The following is a 23,176-nucleotide window of genomic DNA, read 5'->3' on the forward strand; positions in this document are numbered from 1 at the left end:
GAGAGAGAGAGAGAGAGAGTGTGTGTACTCACTTTGAAAAATGTGTCTCTGAAAGTGAGTAAAATCTTATAAATCTGAGTGAAACCTCCTCCTTTGTAAAAGCACTTTATGATTTATTTGATGTTTTTTAATGTAAAATTGCCAAGCATGACTACCCAAAAGAAAACAACTTTTTCAAAAAAGATGATATTTAGTCAGAATTCAACATTATACTGTATATATCCTGTATTAAAAATACAATCAACATAAACGTTTAACGTGAACTTTATTATTATTATTAGGGCTGTCAAACGATTAATTGTGATTAATCGCATCCAGAACAAAAGGTTGTTTTTACATAAATCTTTATATTGTGCAAATACATTTTGTATTTATAAACACATATATACCTATTTAGAAAATATTTACATGTGTTTATTTTTATTTATCAATAATTAAAATGACATATAAATGTTTATTCATTTTAGTTTGAATGTTTTTAAACATATGCATGTTTGTGTAATGGTTTCAGACAAAAACTAACTTTTATTCTGGATGCGATTAATCGGGATTAATGGTTTTGACAGCCCTAATTACTATTATTAAGTATTCATTATTTCATATATCCTGACATGTATCTCTCTCTGTGTGTGTTGTGTAGGTAGTGTTGTGTATTTAGGAATGATGGTGGGTGCGTTCTTCTGGGGCGGTCTCTCAGATAAAGTGGGCCGGAGACAATGTCTGCTGGTGTGTATGTCAGTCAACGGTTTCTTCGCCTTCCTGTCGTCTTTCGTTCAGGGCTACAGCACTTTCCTCTTCTGCCGGATGCTATCGGGATTTGGGTGAGTCTGTTCCTCTCCGAATGAAGAAATGACCCGTCTTCACTTTTTAAAGATGCACTGTGCTTTCCAAACACTGTTTTTCTCATTTTATTTCATCTTTCACTTAAGCCTTTTCACAATGCTGCTGAGAGCAAGTTTACTAAGGAACAGAAATAAATCTTAAGCAAAAATAAATGTACCTGGTTGCTATGGATGATGTCAGCAAGCTTAGTGACTATGACCACGAGGATTGGCTGATAGAGGATGCGTCTCTGTCAGTCATTTAATCATAGAATTATTAAAGAATAAGGTCTCATGCTGTCATATTTAAATTAAGATCTTAAAATAAAAATGTACTCATATTCAAATAAAATTAAGATTAAACTAATTCATACAAATTCATATTATAAAATATATTTAACAAGCGAAGGGTTTATTTACAAAAACAGATATATCAATTTATTTTCAGTTAATATCAATCAAACCGTTTGTTTTTTACTGTTTGTTATTAAGTAACAATATCTTTAAAAAATTACATTTATCACATGATATCACAATAAACTAAATGATTTTGAATAATAAAAAAAAGGAGTTTACTATACGTTCATATAAAGTAAACGTTCAGGTAATTGTAAGTATTTTGCCTTTCTCATAAACAGTTTGCAGATATTAGTAATCTTTATGGTTAAGCTCATTGTCATGAAACTTTCTTAAATGTTAATGTTTTAAGGAAGACAGCCGGTATTACAGCCATTTTAGGATTGTTGTGAGTTGGTCTTAATAAGTTAGGAGTCATCTTCACCACTCCTTACGTCTCACAGGTTTAAAGACTATAGTTTTAGCGTTAAACGCTTTGTGAAATACTCTTAGCACAGACATTTAGGGGTCCTGAAATTAGAATTGACACGGCTATTCTTTTTGAGAGTTTCTTTTAAATCCGCAAGTTGGGAGCTTGAGATGTTTTGTGAATACGAGCCCTGAATGTGTTTCAGAGTTCGACCTCATCTCGACCTCTGACTGTCATCATATGTTCACGTCTCATGTGAGATATTCCTGAAGATGTTTTTTATTTAGTGTTGAGCCGGCATCTGCTGAGTTTGAATCTATTCAGGCGTTAAAAAGAAATGATGATCTCATCTCTAGGATGCAGAAATGTAGGGTTTCGTTTACATTCAACATCACCTTTGAAAGCAGTTGGATTAGACACTATGAAGTGGAAGTGAATCGATGGAGTAAACTGGTCCTCTGGAGATTGTGTCGTGTGCTGTCGGTCCTCTGGGACATGTTTTCTTATCGTGTCTAGCAGGGGTCTCCAACTACTTTTCTTTGAGGGCAGGAATCGTCTCGGTTACGTATGTAACCTCTGTTCCCTGATGGAGGGAACAAGACGTTGTGTCGAAGCCGACAGATGGGGTTCGCCCTTGAGAACCAATCATCTCTGACTATTTTGAAAAGGCCAATGAAATTGGCGAATGAAATTTGCATGCCGGGCTCCGCCCCCGGATATCCGGGTATAAAAGGGGAGCCGGCGTGCTCATTCATTCACCTTTTGTGCTGAGGAGCCTGAGAGCATCTCGTGACTGCTGCAGCGGACGGCTATTGTCGTGGCAAGAAGGACACAACGTCTTGTTCCCTCCATCAGGGAACAGAGGTTACATACGTAACCGAGACGTTCCCTTTCTGTCGGTCTCTCGACGTTGTGTCGAAGCCGACAGATGGGTTCCTATGGAAAACGCCACGGCACTAGCCGCGTCACAATCTCTAGCGAAGCGACGTTGACCGGCCTGGGCGAGCCACACGTGAGCGCTATCGCGAAATTTGTAACCTTCCAGTGGGCAGGCAGAGGCTCCCAGAGCTTATGGCAAAGATGAGTAGCCCCTGCCCTCTGCCAACTCAGACGGCCCCATTGGCGAGGGCCATCCAGTCGTAGGGCTACTGGGTAAGCGCTGTTCCTTCAATGAGGACGTGCGCTACGGAGACCACTTCCCACCCTAGGTGGGAATACAGTGGAGACACCAACATGGTCTCACCAAATAGGGGAGAACTCATGGGAGGTATGTGCGGAATGCCGCAAGGTGGATGTCCACCTGGGGAGGTCATGGGTTGCCACGCGGGGAACCATCTCATGACGACATCTCAGACGGAACCACCCTAGTGGGGGGTTACTACGTGTGGGGCACTAGGTCCGGTTAGAGCTATATGTAATAACTCAGCTTGATACCCGGCCATAGGCGGCAGGGCTGCTCCGCCGAGCCCGCCGCCCTGAGTGCTATTGATGGATGGACGGACTGCCTATTCTTCACCCTTGGGGAAAGAAGGGAGGCAGCCCATAGCGCACTGGTCCACCTCAGAAGGGGAATGGCGCTATGCGCAGGCGTACGCCCCACGACTGCTGGTCTCACCTGCTGGCAAGACTCGAGCTGCCGACTCCCCACGGAGGTTGCAAGCCTCTGCGAGGTATAGCGTAGCCCAACCCGCAGCTCTACAGATGTCTGCCAGAGAGGCGCACTAAGCCGATGCCCACGAGGAGGTCACACCCCGAGCGGAGTGTACCGTCACTCAAATGGGCACGGGCTAGGATCGGCACGCCGTAGTGACGGCGTGTGCGACCCAGCGCTACAACTCTCCTCGGATACAGCACTCCCTTTGCTGACCTCCATAACAGACAAGAGCTGCTCAGGGCCTTGAAGCCCTCAGTGTGGTTCGAGTAGAGGCGCAATGCGCTTACTGGACACCCCACGTACAGGTTGGGTCTTTCTCCCGGTGTGGGAGCGCCTGCAAGTTCACCACCTAGTCCCAAAGGGGGGTGGCGGAACTTTGGGCACGTAAGTCGGCCGGGGTCTCAGGATCACGTGAGAGTCACCGGGCCTGAAATTTGGCAATCGGTGGACACGGAATGCTTGCAGGTGCCTCACCCTCTGGATGGACTCGAGCCCCAGCAGGAGAGCCAACCCCCCTCGCAGAACGAGGAAGGGGCTCTCGGCAGGGCCCGAAAAAAGGGGACCCACAGGTCCACCTTAAGGTCCCAAGAGGGTACGGGGCGCGGACGAGGCGTTAGCCCCTCGCGCCCTAGAGGAACCTAATAATCAGGTCATGCCGCCCCAGAGGCTCACCAGCAACTGGTACGTGATAGCCGCGACAGCGGGTACCCACGTTCCAATGTGGAAGGGGAGATTACTCCCCAGCCTCTCCTGCAATAGGACAGCACGTTCCTGAGCGAGCAATTCCGCGGGTCTTCTCCTCGAGAAGAGCACCAGGACGAGAAGGGGCGCCACTTAAAGGCATCCAGCCTTGTGGGCATGGCCCTTGCCTGAGTGACAGTCTCCACCACTGAGGGGGGTAGGTCATCCAGGAACTCCTCGTCCCATCCAGGAGCCAGACCCAGAGGTCCGGCTCGAACGCCACAACGTGTCCATCCCCTGCGAGTAGGCCCTTCGTCAGGGGATTTGGCCAGGGGGAGTTGTCGTCAGGAGTATCAGCTCCGAGGACCAAGTGTAGTTGGGCCCGTAAGGCGCAACTAGCAGCACTTGATACTCCCTTCCCAGACCTTGCACAGGACCTGCGCAATGAAGCTCACTGGGGGGAAGCGTAGTTCCGCTTGTCCCGCGGCCAGCTGCGCGCTAGGGCCTCCGTGTCGAGGGGGGAGCCTCGACCAGGGAGTGCCCAGCGGCACTGGGGGGTGTTCAGGGAGGCAACAGGTCCACCTGTGCCCGCCCAAACCACACCCAAGCCGGCCGCAGTGGTGGAGTCGTCACTTCGCACGAGGTGTCAACTGATGAGAGAGCGCTTGGCTGTCTGGTTCAGGACACCCGGTGGTTATGTGACCTGCAGGGGCTTTGCCACCTGCTGTCTCCACTGGAGGCTGCGCGCTAGGGCCTCCGTGTCGAGGGGGTCCTCGTCCAAGGAATGCCCAGCGGTACTGGGTGGTGTTCAGGGAGGCGACAGGTCCCCCTGTGCCCGCCCAAACCACACCCAGGCCAGCCCGCAGGGGTGGAGTCATCACTTCCCACGGGGTGTCAACTGACGAGAGAGCGCTTGGCTGTCTGGTTCAGGACACCCGGTGGGCCTGTGACCTGCAGGGGCTTTGCCACCTGCTGTCTCCACGGGAGGAGGCGTTTTGGGCGAGTTGCGATGACTGCAGCGAGCGAGTGCCACCCTGAGGTTTAGTACGCTACGCCGGTTGTGCTGTCCGGGCCAGTATGCTGGCTCTGCACGAGAGGCCGGAGCCTCATCAGTGCAAGCAGGACAGCTAGCAACTTGAAGGCAGTGATCTGCCGACGCAGGCGGGGGCCCGTCCAGCGACCCGACACTGCGCGCCCATTGCACACCGCACCCGCACCCCGTAGGGAGGCGTCTGTCGTTCCACGACCGGCCTCAAGACCTGCTCGGGGTTAGGATGCGACGGCAGCAGGCGTAATGACGATACGCCTACTGCCAGTGCGCCACGCTCTCCAGGGAACTCATCTCTGTAGTCAGTGCTGTCGCGGTCCCATGTGCGTCAACCCGAGGGGGACAGGCCACCCCCGAGGACACCATGCCCAGGAGCCTCTGAAACGGATTTCAGGGGACCGCTGGCTGCTGCCTGAAAGTTCAAGCAGCTCAGCACTGACTGTGCGTGCTCGTGAGCGAGCACACCGTCATGGAGACAGTGTTGAGTTCTCTACCAGGAAAAGGGGGAGCTCCGCGCCAGGGAGAGCTGCTCTCTTTTTCCCGGCTGACCCGTTACTGACATGCCAGCCCCTCGACAGTGCCGAGGGAAACTGTACATGAGAGTATGCGGTCAGTTGTCATGAACCACTCCTGGCGTCTGACAGACACCAGGACGCGCTTCTGCGCCTCCCGAACGGCACCCTTGCAAGGTGCTGCTCAAGGTATGCAGCGACCCCTGGTTTTGGGGATGATGAAGTGCGGCTGTCGAAGCCACTGGACATCTCGGCCGAGGGGACGGTTCGATCGCCTTCGCCAGAGGGGTGGCAGCCCCGGCCTGGAGCACAGGAACATCCCTGCCTCTGCTGAGGTAAGAGGATGCCTGAAGTCCGGCGGAGGTCTGGCGAGCTGGATCGAATGCCGAGACGGACCACACTCCCAGCCACCGTGATGGTTTGAAATGCTAACCAAGCACCCAGAGACCTCACGGGGGGGCTGCGATCTACTTCATCAACCCGCGGGGGTTGGTTCAATGACTAGCAGTGCTGTTCTCCCCGGGGGGAACGGCTCCGCTAAATCACCTGCCAGGCGATGGCGCAGCTCGACGCACCGTCGAAGCGAGAGTGCTGAGGGCTGCTTTATACTCGTCATTGCGTGCCGCCACGACGCAACGTCGAGTTGCCGAACACCATCTTTCAGAGGGTGAGAGCGGCTGCAAGTGGGACCCAGAGAGAGACCTCTCCTTGTGAGAAGGCGGGCACTAGGCCCCCGAAGGGGCCCAGAAGGTGTTTGGGACGCGGCAGGGACCGCCCCAGTCCGACCATCCAGCAACCCAGGCTGGGTCGGGCCCGATGGTTCAATCTCTCTAGGTGGTCCTCCTCTCAACGTCTTCCTCCGGGGGGCCACCTGCGGGGGCACCAGAACCGGAGTCGACGCTGGAGAAGGCCAGGGCTGCTGGGGGCAGACCACGTGCGAGACCTCGACGGCCGAAAGGCGGCCGGGTCACAGCAGGCCGGTCTGTTTCTACACTGTCAAAAGGCTGCTGGAGCAGTCCTTGACAGCGCCACCAATCAGCCGACCTTGCGAGAGGGGAGTCGGGAAAGTGGCCTTTCTCGACATCGCCCCCCTGCGCAAGATTGGGTCCGAGGCATCTTTCCGGGCCACTGATGTGGACATCGTCCGACCCAGCCTGCGCTGCCACCGCGGTCCCCGGAGGGCCAGTCGGCGGCGGCACTACTTGGGTCGGTCTTACCCCGTGGGGCTCTCTTTAGCGCCCTGGCCTGCAGGAAGGCCATGCGTAAGAGTGGAGGCAGCTTGGTCCACGGCACTGCCAGCCTCAACACCAGAGATGTTGAGACCTTACATGCCCTGGACGGTGAGTCTAGGTCAAGCCCCCCAGGTGGCCGCCGTCTGCGGATACCCGCGACTGCATGCTCCACCCAGGGTGCATTGACATAGTCCCTAGCTGCCTCCCCGCCCCGAGGGAAGAGAGGGCGATAGAGTCAGCTAGACGGAAGCGCGCCGAAAGGGACGCTCCAGGTCTTACTGAACTCCTTATGCAGCTCGGTAAAACTTGGCACTTGAGCCGGGCCCAATGTGCGAGTACCCAGCCGCGAGCACCAGGGCTGCACCGCAACCCGACGCTCACGGCGGTCCGAGCGAGCATGGCTGACATCTTGACGTCTGCTCTCACCTGTGCTCGACCTCCCGAGGGAGGGAGCTTCAGGGAATCGCCAGAGTCTGATGCCAGCAGGTCGCGCTCCGATGTTGCAAGAGACACCTCATCTCCACGGCTCGTGTCCGAGCGCGTGGCTGAGGAATAAGATGGCTTAGGACCATCCTTGGGGACCTGCTAAACAAGCGAGACGGGGCGCGAGCGGTCCGCGAGCCGACCGGCTGACGGATTAACGCTCACGATAATCCCCACATCACCCTCGCTGCTCGCCGCCGCTGACGGCAGGGCCGTAGCCGCTGCGGTCACAGAACGGGAAGCAAACGAGGTGGTGGCTTGCTCTTGACAGAACGTAGCCAACGTGACGCAACGTCTGAATAGCCGTCCGCCCGCAGTGACGCAACGTCTGACTAGCCATCCGCGCGCAGTGACGCAACGTCTGAATAGCCATCCGCGCGCCGTGCGGGCAGGACGAATCCACGAGGCTGCCACAGCGATCGGACCCCCGAACACTTGCGGCAACCACCGTGTCCGTCCCCGTCCTCGATGAGTGTACTGCACCCAAGAGATCAGCGGGCAATGCCACGCTGAGGAAATTGCTCTTTTAGAAAAATACCTCAGGAACTGCCAGGACGCCCAGGGGAATCTCCGCTGCACCGCGTCGTAGAAACCGGCAATTCGAAGAATGTCATCAGATGCGAAGGCTCCGAAGCACAAAAGGTGAATGAATGAGCACGCCGGCTCCCCTTTTATACCCGGATATCCGGGGGCGGAGCCCGGCATGCAAATTTCATTCGCCAATTTCATTGGCCTTTTCAAAATAGTCAGAGATGATTGGTTCTCAAGGGCGAACCCCATCTGTCGGCTTCGACACAACGTCGAGAGACCGACAGAAAGGGAACCAAAAGTATACATAGGGCCAGTTTTGACCATATCTGCATTTCTTCTGTTATTTTCTACATTGTGTTATATTTATGTGTGATTTTTGTTGCTGTTACTTAAGGTAATTGATTTAAACATGCACACAAATATTTGCATCCAGGTCGCATTTGGCACACCATGACGAAACAGACAGACCATCTCTCTTTCTTGTACCTCTTAGATGTTTTAACCTCCTGACGCAGGTTCATAATTTAACAGCCGTGTGTATGCGTGCATGCGTGTGTGTGTGTGTGTGTGTGTGTGTGTGTGTGTGTGTCGACTCTCTGGCCGTATCGAGCGCACTCTGAAGGGTTTTATTGCTAATTGAATTTGGTGAAGATCTCGGCCCCTGCAGCCGCAGCTCACAGACTCCAGACTCATTCAACACCAGCACTCAGCATCACTTGAGATGGACACCCCTGCAGCCGGGGTCAAAGGTCAAGCTGGGCAACAATGATTCAATTATACTGTTATCTGTAAATGTAATTGGGTGTACTTACATGTAGTCATGTATTTACAGTATTTATTACCCAGCTGTACGTGAGCAATGGTCTAGTTTGGTTTATGCTGGCTGGTGCTGGTGGTCAAACTTGCCTTCCTGCTAGTTCAGCTTTCGTTTAAAAGCCTTTTACAGACATCTACACCTGTTATGAATGAAGCATTCAGGGTTTGCCCTGATGTGTGTTATATTTCAAATCACTGTGAGATGTAGAGTATTGATTTTCTCCGGACTGAGATCAGAGATCAGAGAGAGATGTATTGATTTTTTTAGGTCTGACTGTTGAAGAGAATTTGTCCATCCAGTGTGATGCAACACAACTTCTTTCCTCGTCATGTTTTTGTTATTTTTTAAATTGTACTCTTTGTAAAGCTGATGTTTGACTTGACATGTGTGAGTTTCATGTATTATTTCATCTTTATCTTTCATAAATGTGTATTGCATTTCCAACATGACATGTGTCATTTCTGTGCCACCCAAAAGAACTGCAGGAGTGAAACCTAAAATATAAAGATGAATTTCCGTCATTACATCCACGCATATCACAGAGTTTGGTTAAAGGATGTTGATCCAAACAAATGTTCTACTGATGTACGTATATGTCAACGTGCTGCTTTATAAAATGCTGTGTGATGTTTTTCAGGATCGGTGGGGCGGTTCCTATCGTCTTCTCATACTTCGCTGAGTGTCTGGCCCGTGAGAAGCGTGGAGAGCATCTCAGCTGGTTGTGTATGTTCTGGATGGTGGGTGGGATCTACGCCTCTGCCATGGCCTGGGCCATCATACCACACTATGGTGAGTGAATGAATGAGCAGCATTTATTATAGATGAGTTTAAGTGTGCTCTTATAAATTAGAAAATAGAAAAAAGAAATAGTTATTTTAAGAACAAATACATTAAATAAATCACAAATGAATTATGGTTTTGCTACAGTAGCCATAGTTTTACTGTGGTGTTTGCAATACAGTTGGTCATACAAATGAATCAATACACCCAAAGAAATATATACTTTTATTGTAGTAAAACCATGATTAGTAGTAAGGAATTCACATGTGAATTTGTTGTCAAATAATTTCTTGGCAGATTTTGTGAGATTCACTAGACAAGCAAACCCGCTAGAGAACAGTGAACAGAAGTTAATTTATTCCTTTCTGTTGAACACGTGAAGCTCATTGTGTCTCGTTGTAAGGATCATTTTTCATGAATGAATATAAACAGGATGCGAGTGTGTGAAGAACCTGTGGTTCTCTCGGTTCTTCAGTGGTTCATTGAGGTCAATTGATCAGCGTCTCTTGGTTTAAGTCAGTTTGAGGTCAGGAGTGGCGATGTGTGTTATACGGTTCTGCCGCAGTGACTCCAGCGCTGCAGGAATGAGGCGAGAGGACGATGAAGAACCACTTAGATGTGTGTGTGTGTGTGTGCGCACGCCTGTGAGTGTGTGCGCCTGTGTGAGTGTGTGCGCCTGTGAGTGTGTGCGCCTGTGTGAGTGTGTGCACCTGTCAGTGTGAGCACCTGTGTGAGTGTGTGCGCCTGTGAGTGTGTGAGTGTGTGCGCCTGTGAGTGTGTGCGCCTGTGAGTGTGTGCACCTGTGAGTGTGTGCACCTGTGTGAGTGTGTGCGCCTGTGAGTGTGTGAGTGTGTGCGCCTGTGTGAGTGTGTGCACCTGTGAGTGTGTGCGCCTGTGAGTGTGTGCGCCTGTGAGTGTGTGCGCCTGTGAGTGTGTGCACCTGTCAGTGTGTGCACCTGTGTGAGTGTGTGCGCCTGTGAGTGTGTGAGTGTGTGCGCCTGTGTGAGTGTGTGCGCCTGTGAGTGTGTGCACCTGTCAGTGTGTGCACCTGTGTGAGTGTGTGCGCCTGTGAGTGTGTGAGTGTGTGCGCCTGTGAGTGTGTGCACCTGTGAGTGTGTGCCCCTGTGTGAGTCCGCCTGTGAGTGTGTGCGCCTGTGAGTGTGTGCACCTGTCAGTGTGTGCACCTGTGAGTGTTTGCGTCCTGTGAGTGTGTGTGCGCCTGTGAGTGTGTGCACCTGTGAGTGTGTGCCCCTGTGTGAGTCCGCCTGTGAGTGTGTGCGCCTGTGAGTGTGTGCACCTGTCAGTGTGTGCACCTGTGTGAGTGTGTGCGCCTGTGAGTGTGTGAGTGTGTGCGCCTGTGAGTGTGTGCACCTGTGAGTGTGTGCCCCTGTGTGAGTCCGCCTGTGAGTGTGTGCGCCTGTGAGTGTGTGCACCTGTCAGTGTGTGCACCTGTGTGAGTGTGTGCGCCTGTGAGTGTGTGAGTGTGTGCGCCTGTGAGTGTGTGCACCTGTGAGTGTGTGCCCCTGTGTGAGTCCGCCTGTGAGTGTGTGCGCCTGTGAGTGTGTGCGCCTGTGAGTGTGTGCACCTGTGAGTGTGTGCGCCTGTGAGTGTGTGAGTGTGTGCGCCTGTGAGTGTGTGCACCTGTGAGTGTGTGCGCCTGTGAGTGTGTGCGCCTGTGAGTGTGTGCGCCTGTGAGTGTGTGCGCCTGTGAGTGTGTGCGCCTGTGAGTGTGTGCGCCTGTGAGTGTGTGCGCCTGTGAGTGTGTGCGCCTGTGAGTGTGTGAGTGTGTGCGCCTGTGAGTGTGTGCACCTGTGAGTGTGTGCCCCTGTGTGAGTCCGCCTGTGAGTGTGTGCGCCTGTGAGTGTGTGCGCCTGTGAGTGTGTGTGCACCTGTGAGTGTGTGCACCTATGAGTGTGTGCGCCTGTGTGAGTCCGCCTGTGAGTGTGTGCGCCTGTGAGTGTGTGCACCTGTCAGTGTGTGCACCTGTGTGAGTGTGTGCGCCTGTGAGTGTGTGCACCTGTGAGTGTGTGCCCCTGTGTGAGTCCGCCTGTGAGTGTGTGCGCCTGTGAGTGTGTGCGCCTGTGAGTGTGTGCACCTGTGAGTGTGTGCGCCTGTGAGTGTGTGTGCACCTGTGAGTGTGTGCACCTGTGAGTGTGTGCGCCTGTGTGAGTCCGCCTGTGAGTGTGTGCGCCTGTGAGTGTGTGCACCTGTGAGTGTGTGCACCTGTGTGAGTGTGTGCGCCTGTGAGTGTGTGAGTGTGTGCGCCTGTGTGAGTGTGTGCACCTGTGAGTGTGTGCGCCTGTGAGTGTGTGCGCCTGTGAGTGTGTGCGCCTGTGAGTGTGTGCACCTGTCAGTGTGTGCACCTGTGTGAGTGTGTGCGCCTGTGAGTGTGTGAGTGTGTGCGCCTGTGTGAGTGTGTGCGCCTGTGAGTGTGTGCACCTGTCAGTGTGTGCACCTGTGTGAGTGTGTGCGCCTGTGAGTGTGTGAGTGTGTGCGCCTGTGAGTGTGTGCACCTGTGAGTGTGTGAGTGTGTGCGCCTGTGAGTGTGTGCGCCTGTGAGTGTGTGCACCTGTCAGTGTGAGCACCTGTGTGAGTGTGTGCGCCTGTGAGTGTGTGAGTGTGTGCGCCTGTGAGTGTGTGCGCCTGTGAGTGTGTGAGTGTGTGCGCCTGTGAGTGTGTGCAACTGTGAGTGTGTGAGTGTGTGCGCCTGTGAGTGTGTGCGCCTGTGAGTGTGTGCAACTGTGAGTGTGTGAGTGTGTGAGTTTGTGCGCCTGTGAGTGTGTGCGCCTGTGAGTGTGTGCACCTGTGAGTGTGTGAGCCTGTGAGTGTGTGTTTGTACTGGTGTGTGTATGTTTAAAGTCTGTGGGGCAAGACTCCTCTTCATTACACACACAATCTATATAATGAGATTCTCCGTTATCTCTGTCTCACACACACACTGAGCGCTGCGGTTTGAATCTGTAGAGTTCGTAATGACTGATCAGGTCTTTATAACTCCAGTCTGGACTCTTAATGGTCGTCTCAGCCTGTAGGGTTTATGGGATGTGAGAGGGTTGAATTGCTTGATAGTGATCACACACACACACAAAGAGAGAGAGAGAGAGGAGACAGAGGATGGTGATGAGAATAGAGAGACAGACTGCTTTCACATTCACCAACCTTCCGTATGCAAGTATACCGTCTAACTTATCTGTGAAAGAGGTCTCAGTAATGAATTGTGGTGTATTGTTATTGAGGTGTGAGCCAGATTCTCTTCAGACTGTCGTGGGATTGACTTCATTTACAGTAATAGTGCTATACTGGTATAAACATTTATTCATCATTTTATTTTCATGAAGTCGAGACACAACAACTGCACTGAGTCTCCTCAGCTGTGAGAGAAGCTGTGACGCATTCTGTTTTGGGTGTATAACTGTTCAGGACACAATGGTTGTAATCTTCACTATTGGTGATGATGGACTGTGCGCTGGAGCAGAGTATAAGAGAGAAAGAACCAGAAGGACGAAGAGGGGACCAGAGAGAGAGAGAGGGGGGGGCGGCTCTAAGGCTGTGATATAATGTCTGATGTGTGTGGTAATGTTCTCTGTGTCCCTGCGGCCTCTTACAGCCCAGAGTAAATAAAACTACATTAGACTGTCTAAGACTGTATTGCTCACACACCAGAGAGAGAGAGAGAGAGTGTGTATGTGAGTGTGTGTGTGTGTGTGTGTGTGTGTGTGTGTGTGTGTGTGTGTGTATGTGCACAGTGTGTGTTTGTGAGCGTGTATGTGCACAGTGTGTGTTTGTGAGCGTGTGAGTGTGCATGTGTGTGCGCGTATGAAACTCGGCTTGTCCGCCATCAGCATTCACAGCATCGACCTATCAGTTCAAGAGAGAGAGCCTCTATAAATAGTCAAGACGTCTTACCTTCACTCTTCAGTCTTAAGCATCCCACCACCACCCCGGCTCCTCACCTGGAGCCCCTTGTCTCCATCAGGACAAAAAGGAGGGGGGGTGTTCCGGGTTCAGGCTAATGCCGGATCCTGAGCCCTCACCCCGGACAGCACGCCAAATTCAAAAGCATTTATGCATTCATTGATGTTGCTGTATTTTTTAATGAAACAAAATGAGTTCAGAGAGGGCAGAATATGTGTGTCTTTATTTCACTTGTTTCTTTAAATAGTTTTCCGGTCCGAGACTTTTTTGTCCTCGGAGGCATTTTAGTTTCTCAACAGCTCCAGCGCTCACGGTTTCATACACACACACCATATGGTCCTGCTCCGCCTCTAGACATTTTCCGCAGCCTTGTGGAAAATGAAGCAACTTTAATGATTATTTTTTAGAGTGTGTGTGTGTGTGTGTGTGTGTGTGTGTGTGTGTGTGTGTGTTTTCAGCAATATTAGTCCTGGAGGATTTCTTAATAGACTCTCTCTCTCTCTTCTTCACAAACACACACACAAACTTATTCACTGTGAAATTCACACGCTGAGTGTTTCTCAAAGGCTCTGTGGAAATTACTTTTTTGTGGTGGGTAAGACCGTGTTGGCTTGTCACTTACAAAAGAACCATCTAGATTTGGACCAGTAAGCTAGCGACCACCCATAACACCCAAAGTCAGAAAAGCAGATAAGCTCTGTGAATCTTTGCGTTTGTATAAAGTTAAACAACACATTTGTACGTCTGTGTGTGTGTGTGTGCAGGATGGAGTTTCAGTATGGGTTCAGCGTATCAGTTTCACAGTTGGAGAGTGTTTGTTGTCGTCTGCGCTCTGCCCTGCGTCTCTGCAGTCGTGGCTCTGACGTTTATGCCAGAGAGTCCACGCTTCTATCTGGAGGTAACGTGTGTTTGTGTGTCTCTCTGTGCTTGTGTTGTGTTTTGGTAACACTTCCGTTTGTGTGTACAGGTGGGGAAACACGACGAGGCCTGGATGGTTCTTAAACAGATTCATGACACCAACATGAGAGCTCGTGGAGAACCTGAGAAAGTGTTTACTGTAAGTTGCACACGTGCACACACACACAATCTGTATGTTGACAATAGCGTGCCGCAATTTGTTCAGACATTTTCCTGTGGATTTTACATCTGTGCATTATGGTTCAGCTTATATTACCCACAATCCCCTGCGCGGTGGAGTTTCTAGTGTTTATACGCATATTTACTTATGGATATGTCAAATGTAATGAATTATTACAGCAGGTATCCCAAACATCAAAGCTTTACACTGCTGCTGTAATGTGTCTTATCGCCCCCTGCAGGTGAATCGTATAAAAACCCCCAAACAGCTGGATGAGCTGGTGGAGATGCAGTCGGAATCATCCAACCCAGTGCTCAAAGTTTTATTCAGAATCAGGAGTGAACTTCATGGAGTGAGTGAAGGAAACAGACTAAAAAGTGTTGTAATCGCGTCCATATGGTGCACAGAACAGATGAAATATTCTGCTGAATCATTTTTTACTATAGTGTTTCTTAAAGGGATAGTTCACCCAAAAACTGAAATTAGCTGTTTCTTTGCTCGCCCCCAGGCCATTGTAGGTGACATTTTTTCTTGAGTAGAACCATAAAGAAGATTGTTTGGTAAATCCGCAGTCCATTTGCTTCATAAAATGGGAGTCTATGGACTCCACCTGTCTAAGAGTCTAAGGGAGTCTTCATTTCTGCGACAGTTGATCAACACTCCCTTTCTGCAGGTGTTGCTAAACGCACCGGACGCGGGTATGCCATCCTCCACCAAATACTACAAGACCTGCGGGCCAGTAAAGAAACAGCTCATTTCAGATTTTAGGTGAACTATCCCTTTAATGGTCCGAGGTGGTGGTACTAGTGTTTAAGGCATTGTGTGTGTGTGTATGTAGATCTGGCGGACGTTCCTGAAGTGTTGGGACTACCCTGTCAAGGATAACACCGTGAAGTTGGCCATCGTCTGGTTCTCGCTGTCATTTGGGTGAGACAGTTCAGCTCTGATATCGGCCGTCTGATTGGCTTGGCCGACCCCTGATTCACGCCCCCTGTAGTTACAAACGCGAGGCCTGGTTACAGAGATCAGAGAGTTTTTCTGTACAATAAAACCACATGTCTATTCAATTCTATTCTATTGGGTTGATTTAAGGAGCTAGTCATTTTATTTGTTCCCCTCTGGCACTGTAATGAAGTGTTTTCCGTATAATCATCATGTTTTAAGTGATCGTCTCGCTGTGGTCAGGCCCAGAGGCGGAGCTGCTTGAGGGGGACCAGTCACTGTTTAATTACTGTATTTACTGGAGCTTGAGTCTTGATGGACGGGTTCAGAGACGGAGCTCTGTACAAGGCTTTACAAACTTGCCTTTTAACCCTCTTCAAAATGTCATCATGTTCTAGAATAAGTACTTCTGCGGGGCGCCAACGTTTCAAACGTTTCTAAACAGTTGAATTAAAAATGAACTACTGTATGAAATTACCTTTCGGTGCTTTTTTAATTCGTTGTGAATGTAATTATTCGATCCTGTTCTTGTATTGTTAATGAGTTCATGTCTTCGTTCTGTAACACTGTGTCTACACCGGACTCGACAGGCGTGATGCCACATGACAACCTGCTTGTTCTTAATGGGTTTGTCGCGTCGTGCCCCATCCAGTGTGGACAAAATGTAAAATTATAATGTGTTTCTAATGTGGTTTGTCGTTTTGCATCGCGCCGGTCGCGTCCGGTGTGGACACGGTGTACTAGACACATACTTTAATACAAAATAAGAGTACACACACACACACACACACACGTACACAAGTGTTGTTGTAATTAAAGAGGGAGCAGATGTCTGTGTCACAGCTCTCTGTCAGACTGAAACACACACAGAGAACCACAAATTAATTAAGATCTGCTGTTAGCAGTCACCTGTTTGACACACACACACACTGTTATTCATTTAGAAATAACATGTCACTGAGCCCCTCAGGGTCCTAGCTGATGTCATTTCCTATGCACAGGTATTATGGTCTGTCTGTCTGGTTCCCTGATGTCATAAAGCACCTGCAGGCCGATGAATACGCCTCTCGCGTGAAGATTCACAGTAATGAAAGAACCGAAGACTTCACCTTTAACTTCACTCTGGAGAACCAGATTCATAAGAATGGAGTTTTCATCAATGACAGGTATTAGAATCACGTTTATGATTATAACAATGTGATTCTGTGTTGTTCATTTGAATACCTGCTATACTGTATATTTTGCCCTTCAAAATTGTTACCCATATTGATATTATATTCATTTATGTATTGATAATATATCGTATATATTAATGTGCAGATTAAGAATAGAAGGAGGAAATACATGGCTAAGTATATCCTATTGCAAAAAAACACACTCGCGTAAAAGAGATTCTTCTGCAGTTATCGCATCTATTTCTCCTCGAACTAAATCTGTTTGTCTGCAGAATAAATAAACAGAAACTCTCGAGTTGTACAGTAAACACATGAAGTAAATGCGTCAGTGTTCTGTCTCATAAATAAACTCTCAGTTAATGTATCATTCAGACACAGAGCGAGAAATTAAAAAGCTCTTCTTATCTCTCTTCACTCCTCTGTGGAGCTCGGTCTCTCTCTCCTCCATCTTTATCATTTCATCCGGCTTATGTGGAGGAGGTGAAACTCTTATCTGTGTAGTTGTAGAGCTCGTGAGCCGCAGCTCATTTATGATTAAATCAAACCGCAGCGTTTGTGTAAACACACATAAAACATCAACTGTGTTTGTGTATTCAGGAGACATAAACTCATAAGTGGAGCTCATTGAAATATACTTTTTGTTTCTTTTAAGATTCCTTATAAAGCTTTGAGATCTGTGGCAAATCGGTTTGTTTGTGAACAGTCGCGTCATCTGCTTTCAGGTTTATTGGGATGAAGTTTAAGGCGGTGACTTTCGTGGACTCCACGTTTCAGAGCTGTTACTTCGAGGATGTGACCTCCATCGGTTCATACTTCAAAAACTGCACCATCCTCGAAGCTTTCTTCTATAACACAGGCAAGTGTGTGTCTTTACACTCAAAATAAATCAGAGAGTTATGAGAGAATATGAAACTCGACAGCGACTCATAAAATATCTGCACCCTTGAAATCTGTCACAAGTCAACAAAACTTCTGCATTTTAATGACCTCATTGAGTCTGAATACGCTCTGATTGGCTCGTCTGTACACGCCGACTGTGAAGAATTAAATGTTAATTTGATTATTTATTATTATAGTTTTATTAATATTTTAAATGAGCTTTTACTTTTTCATTTTTATGCCAATTTTAGTTAGGTTCTTAGCCATTTTGTTTTATGCTTTTGTCATTTTATTATTTATTTCATTACTTGATATATAAGATTAATGAATTCTTATTTTAGTTTTTGGTCATTATTATAGTGCTTTAAACGTATTTTGGTTTATTTATGAGGCAACATTTACATTTTCCGTTTTGTTTAATTTTAAAGCCAATATTTGATTTGATTTAAAAGAACAGAAACTTTTTCAATGTTTTGAAAAACTATTAAACCAAACTTTTTATAGTAAAAGAAAAGAAAAACACTAACAAAGGGGAGCATTACATAAATGATAAATGAATCAGTATTTTATATCGAATCGCCACTTTTCACTTTATTGAACTATAAAGAAATTGAATCTGAAATGAATATACAGTCAAAAGGTGAAAAAATATGCACAGACTTCTGTTTTGCTGAACGTGTGAAGAGTTTTGAAAATGTGTCTTCAGTATTGAACAATGCTTGTTAGCAGGTGAAAGAAACTGTAAATGTCTCACTGCAGCTTAGAATAGACTTAAAACCTTCGACTTTTATGTTGAATTGTGTCTAATTTATATGCATTTGAAGGCAAAAGACAAGCAGATGCATTAAACAGATGAAAGATAAGAGCGAAGCCACAAGGCCTAAAAACAAACAATAACCGAATCAGATTTTATCCGTTATTGATCATTATTAAACAAAATCATGTTTATTTAAGAATATAAAAATGCAAAAAGGTTTGTGTACTAAGTTTATGGATTCAATATACAGTTTGTACACTATAAAATGCCCACGGAAAGACCCCACCAATGTATGGAAACAAACCTGTGCGTGTGTGTGCGGGCATGTGTGTGCGTGCGTGCACGTAAGCAGGTTGGGATTGACTCATTTTAGGATCTGCTGACTCAGAAACACATGTCATACAATCTACACAAATCAGCAGAACAAACAAGGACACACCAGAGAGAGAGAGAGACCAGAGGACTCATGGGAAAATGAGTTCTCTCTAAATTATGTTTCAGAACTACAAAACGAAATGACACAGAAGTGATGTATATGTGTGGAGAGGTTTGGAGAAACGCTGAAATTAGTTTTTCTTAAGAGGTTCGATTCCCTGAAGAGAGCTCTACACTGACAGTTGCAGTTCAAACGGTGACCAGTAGAAGACGGTAGAGTTCAGTTATTTTCTATGTTAAAAATCTCCCGTATGTTTTGTCCAGATATTGATGACTCGAAATTCATCGACTCTTCTGTGATCAACTCCACATTCGCTCACAACAAGACGGGCTGTCAGATGACGTTTGATGACGACTACAGCGCATACTGGGTCTACTTCATCAACTTCCTTGGAACGCTGGCTGTGTTGCCTGGCAACATAGTCTCCGCCCTCCTGATGGATAAAGTGGGTCGACTGAGCATGTTAGGTGAGAAACCTCAGTGTTTTAGTGAAACCAGATGTATTTTTTCTACGTGAAACACGTAATGGTTTGTGGTTTGTTTAGGCGGCTCTATGGTGTTGTCTGGCATCAGTTGTTTCTTTCTGTGGTTCGGCACGAGTGAATCCATGATGATAGCAATGCTGTGCCTTTATAATGGACTCAGTATATCTGCATGGAACTCACTGGATGTGGTGACGGCTGAACTTTACCCCACCGACAGAAGGTACGTGAACACAATCTCTCATTTACATTCACACATTATACTTTTTTTGGATTAACGCTGTTGATATTTGAAATAAGTACCCAAACAAATAAACTTTAAAAATAATAATATAATATCGGTGCTGTGAAAGTCTTCAGACATAAAAAGCGTCCCGAAATGAATTTTGTCACTGTTAACATGTCTCTTCCTCTGCTGTAGGGGTACTGGGTTTGGTTTCTGTAATGCCATGTGTAAGTTAGCAGCAGTCATGGGGAATCTCATATTTGGGTCTTTGGTTGGCATCACCAAATCCATCCCGATCCTGCTGGCATCATCTGTGCTGGTCTGTGGAGGTCTGGTGAGTCTGAGGCTGCCCGACACTCGCTCCAACGTCCTCATGTGACCTCTGAACCCTGAGTCTCCACAGAAACACGTGAGACATGCTCGGGGTGCGAGAGGAGGTGACTGCATCATGTGACATCATGTGTTTGTTTGTTAATAACGTTCATCTAAACCAATGCATTCATTAATTGGTTGTTTAGACCAAACAGGATTTTTATGCTTTTTGTTTGTACTTAAAGAAAATGTCAACAGAGTTTTGGACTGTGACTGTTTGATCTAAGCTGGGCGCCGTTGTTTTAATGTTGTCGAGAAACCTTTACGTTTGGGTTACGAATATAAAATATCAGGTCATTTTTAGGTTTATTACGATGAATCATTTTGGAAAACACCTTTTGATTTATTTAAAAGACACTTTTACACTCAAATACGAGCGAGTAAAGAAAGAGGTCATTTTGAAACGTAGACTTTAGCGATGATGACACCTTTTAGTCTGTTCCAATTCACTGGTGACTTCCACTGAAACATTTCTTAAATAATGAACGAGAACAACGATCCAGTTTACATTTTCTGCTTTTTTAATGACTTAGCAGAAGAACACGTCCGAACGCTCTCGCCATGTTATCAATGTAGCTGATACAGACTTCATTCGTCTCGTGTGTCTTTCTTCAGGGGTTAAAGGTTTCTAAACACATCGTGACTTTAACCTCAGCTGCTACGCTTCTCTGTCACACCGTGTGCAAACTCTTCCTCTGAATACTGAATGGCCTTCGCTTTCCTATCTGTGCCTCCTCGGTCAGCTTCTTGTAGGTTGTAGTGATGCATCGTAGGGCATAATGTTGTGCGTGTGAATCTGTTCCTGTTCGCCTATTCTCATCACCATACGAAACGTCCAGATGGTTCATAAATGCATATAGTATGGCCACATCGTGAATAATAAAAGCCATTGAGTCTGATCTGAGATGCACTGAATACATCACGTCCAGAAACATACTCTATGCAAGTATGCAAACGCAGCCGTGAATGCTTAGTCAACGCTTTACTTTCTCCAAACGGTTTTCACAGGTGATACAGACAAACACAAGGGGTGAGAAAATGAGACCTGAGCCGATAAACCAGATGTGTTATTTGGGTAGATATACAGTAGATATATAAAAAAAAGAAAACAGACATTTTTATCTCTTAAAGAATCTGTATTCACATATTTACATTTGTAGGTTTCAGGTCTAATAATCGTAATAATGTGATAATTTGAGGCTTTGAAAGCAAAGTCAAATATAATGGGCAACTCAATAAATGTTGTAAAGCGTTGCCCTCGGATGAAAGCATAAAATCATTCTATTTTTTAATGTCAGATGTGTATGTCTCATATGTGTATGTGTAGATAGATCTCGTGTTTGCTAAAACAGAGTTATTCCTTTATGTCTATAGATGTTTATTTTGGATGCTTATGTGGTTTCGAGGTGTTATCGATTCTGTGTTTTTGAGCAGAATTGACGATAATATTCCATAGTTCAGTTCTGTTCTCGAATGGAACTGATTTTGAAGTTTGTGTCACTTCTTTTTTTATATGTATTTATATATTGTTTTCAATTTCTGAGATGAGCAAGTTACATACGCGGCCTATCTGAAACTGAAACAGAAACATGAAGTGTATACCGCGGTAAAATACACCCCTGCATGTGCATATTGAATCGTTGTTCCTTCCTGACAATTTCATTTGCCCGTTTGTTTCTTTTTATTGTTTGAAAGATGAATGTATTGTTATCGTGAGCGTGTGATGTCGTACTGAAACCAGGATTGGTTGTGTTTGATCTGGCATGCCAAAACGTGGAGTCGCACATCTGCCCTTTCAAATTCATTCTGTCAAAGTGTCTGTGACGTCACTGGCCAAACGTCTCTGATATATATATGACTTTATTTTGAAAGAGAAAAAAAGTGCCATGTATAATGTAAAAGAGAAGTGAAGTGGATTCGCTTCGGATCCACATGTACTGCTATTAAAGAGTTTCATTGTAAGACTCTAAACACGTGTTTCTCTTTTATTTCACCACAAATGGCTCATGGGAGAAAACACTCCTGAAATGTGTCTTTTCTTCTTTTGTCTGCTCTCTAGTGGTGCGAAATCTCAGAGTGGTTTATTCACATATTCATATCCACAGTGAAATAAGAGCAAAACCACTAGATGGCGCATTATAACCTAATGTACATCACATTTGTCATTACAGTCAGTGTAGATATGAACCACTGTAATGTAGAACTACAATCTGTTCATCAATTTCCAATTTAAGTTTTCTTTATTGGCATGACAAAATATCAGTGTTGGGGAAGCTACTTTGAAATTGTAGATAAGCTACAGCTACTCATTAGGTTACGGCTTAGCCACCAATCTGACAAAGTAGTAAGATAAACTACAAGAGACTATAATAAAGTAGCTAGCTTCTTGAAACTACCTTTTTATAATTTCACATTAAAAAATACAATAATATAATATTTATTATAGCAAACTGTATGGTAAACTTCCTAGATACAGTCCTGTTTTTTTACTTTTTTTACAAGTTACTATAGTAAATACTAAAGTATACTATATTTTTATGTGATACGATACACATGTGTTATTGACTAATGTTTTAAATAAACAGAGATATACGTTCAAAAATAAAAAAAAACAATGGCACTGATATATTTCAAGATATTGAGTCAGCAGACGCTTTTATCCAAAGCAACTTACAGAGAGTTCAGGGATCAATAAGTTATTTGTCATACAGGAGCAATAATAATACAATAGGTGCTAATACAAAGGGACTAGTTACAACAAAAGCCAGACCCGTCAAACATTCATTTTAGTCTGGGACTAGACTTAAACCTTGTCTGTGAAACCGGGCCTAAATATTTACCCATTTACGTCCTTTACGATCTCACCCCAGTGACGCGTAAAGCCGCAATACACAGATACTGCAAAGTCTGTATTGATATGTACATATTGTTTCTTATATAGGATACTCTTATTTTATTTTATACAGAATGTTTATATTTAATCTTCCTGCTTTGGCAATGTAAAACATTTTTTATCATGCCAATAAATCTTTTATGAATCTTGAATCTACTGCAGTAGATGGCGACAATGAGCCACTTCAGTGTTTTTACAGTAAGAAGAAGACGTGACGCAGAACATATGTTGCTTTTGGTTTTTGATAATGTAAACTTGAAAATGATATGGTCCATGCAACAAAAGTATCTTCTCTCAAATAAAGTCAAAGAAATATCCTTTAAAATACTCCATAACATTTACCCCGCCAAAACATTTCTAAAGAAAAATCTTGGATCTGACTTTGACAACAAATGCATTTTTTGTCAGAATGACACTGAATCTCTTCTTCGCTTGTTTTGGTCGTGCAACTGTATTCAGCAACTTTGGAAACATGTTAGTTTGTTTATTTCAAATACTATTTTGAAGGGTTTTTTATGAACCCAAAAACTGTTATTTTTGGATTTTTTAAGTTGACCAAAATGCTTGTTTATATAATCAACCTAATTCTTTCTCTGTGTAAATTTTATATACATAAATCAAAATTGTCTAATAGCAAACCTATTTTTATAGTATTTCTACAAGAGATAAAACTGTATTTAAAAACAATTATGTTTT

General features: G+C 46.1%; 1 protein-coding gene across 1 annotated transcript in view; it reads left to right on the forward strand.

Annotated features, from left to right (window-relative positions):
- LOC306910930 (synaptic vesicle glycoprotein 2C) overlaps positions 1-21,555 on the forward strand; it is a 29,028-nt gene extending 7,473 nt beyond the window's left edge. The window contains exons 3-13 of the mRNA XM_079485854.1: positions 641-821; positions 9,183-9,334; positions 14,005-14,138; positions 14,208-14,297; positions 14,560-14,670; positions 15,157-15,245; positions 16,262-16,426; positions 17,158-17,291; positions 18,771-18,974; positions 19,053-19,212; positions 19,411-21,555. Coding sequence (XP_079341980.1) covers positions 641-821; positions 9,183-9,334; positions 14,005-14,138; positions 14,208-14,297; positions 14,560-14,670; positions 15,157-15,245; positions 16,262-16,426; positions 17,158-17,291; positions 18,771-18,974; positions 19,053-19,212; positions 19,411-19,594 — 1,604 coding nt within the window. The 3' untranslated portion in view covers positions 19,595-21,555. The remainder of the gene's footprint in view (positions 1-640; positions 822-9,182; positions 9,335-14,004; positions 14,139-14,207; positions 14,298-14,559; positions 14,671-15,156; positions 15,246-16,261; positions 16,427-17,157; positions 17,292-18,770; positions 18,975-19,052; positions 19,213-19,410) is intronic.
- The last annotated feature ends 1,621 nt before the right edge of the window (positions 21,556-23,176 follow it).

This window comes from Barbatula barbatula (genome assembly GCF_947034865.1).
Source record: "Barbatula barbatula genome assembly, chromosome: 22".
Classification (NCBI taxonomy): domain Eukaryota; kingdom Metazoa; phylum Chordata; class Actinopteri; order Cypriniformes; family Nemacheilidae; genus Barbatula; species Barbatula barbatula.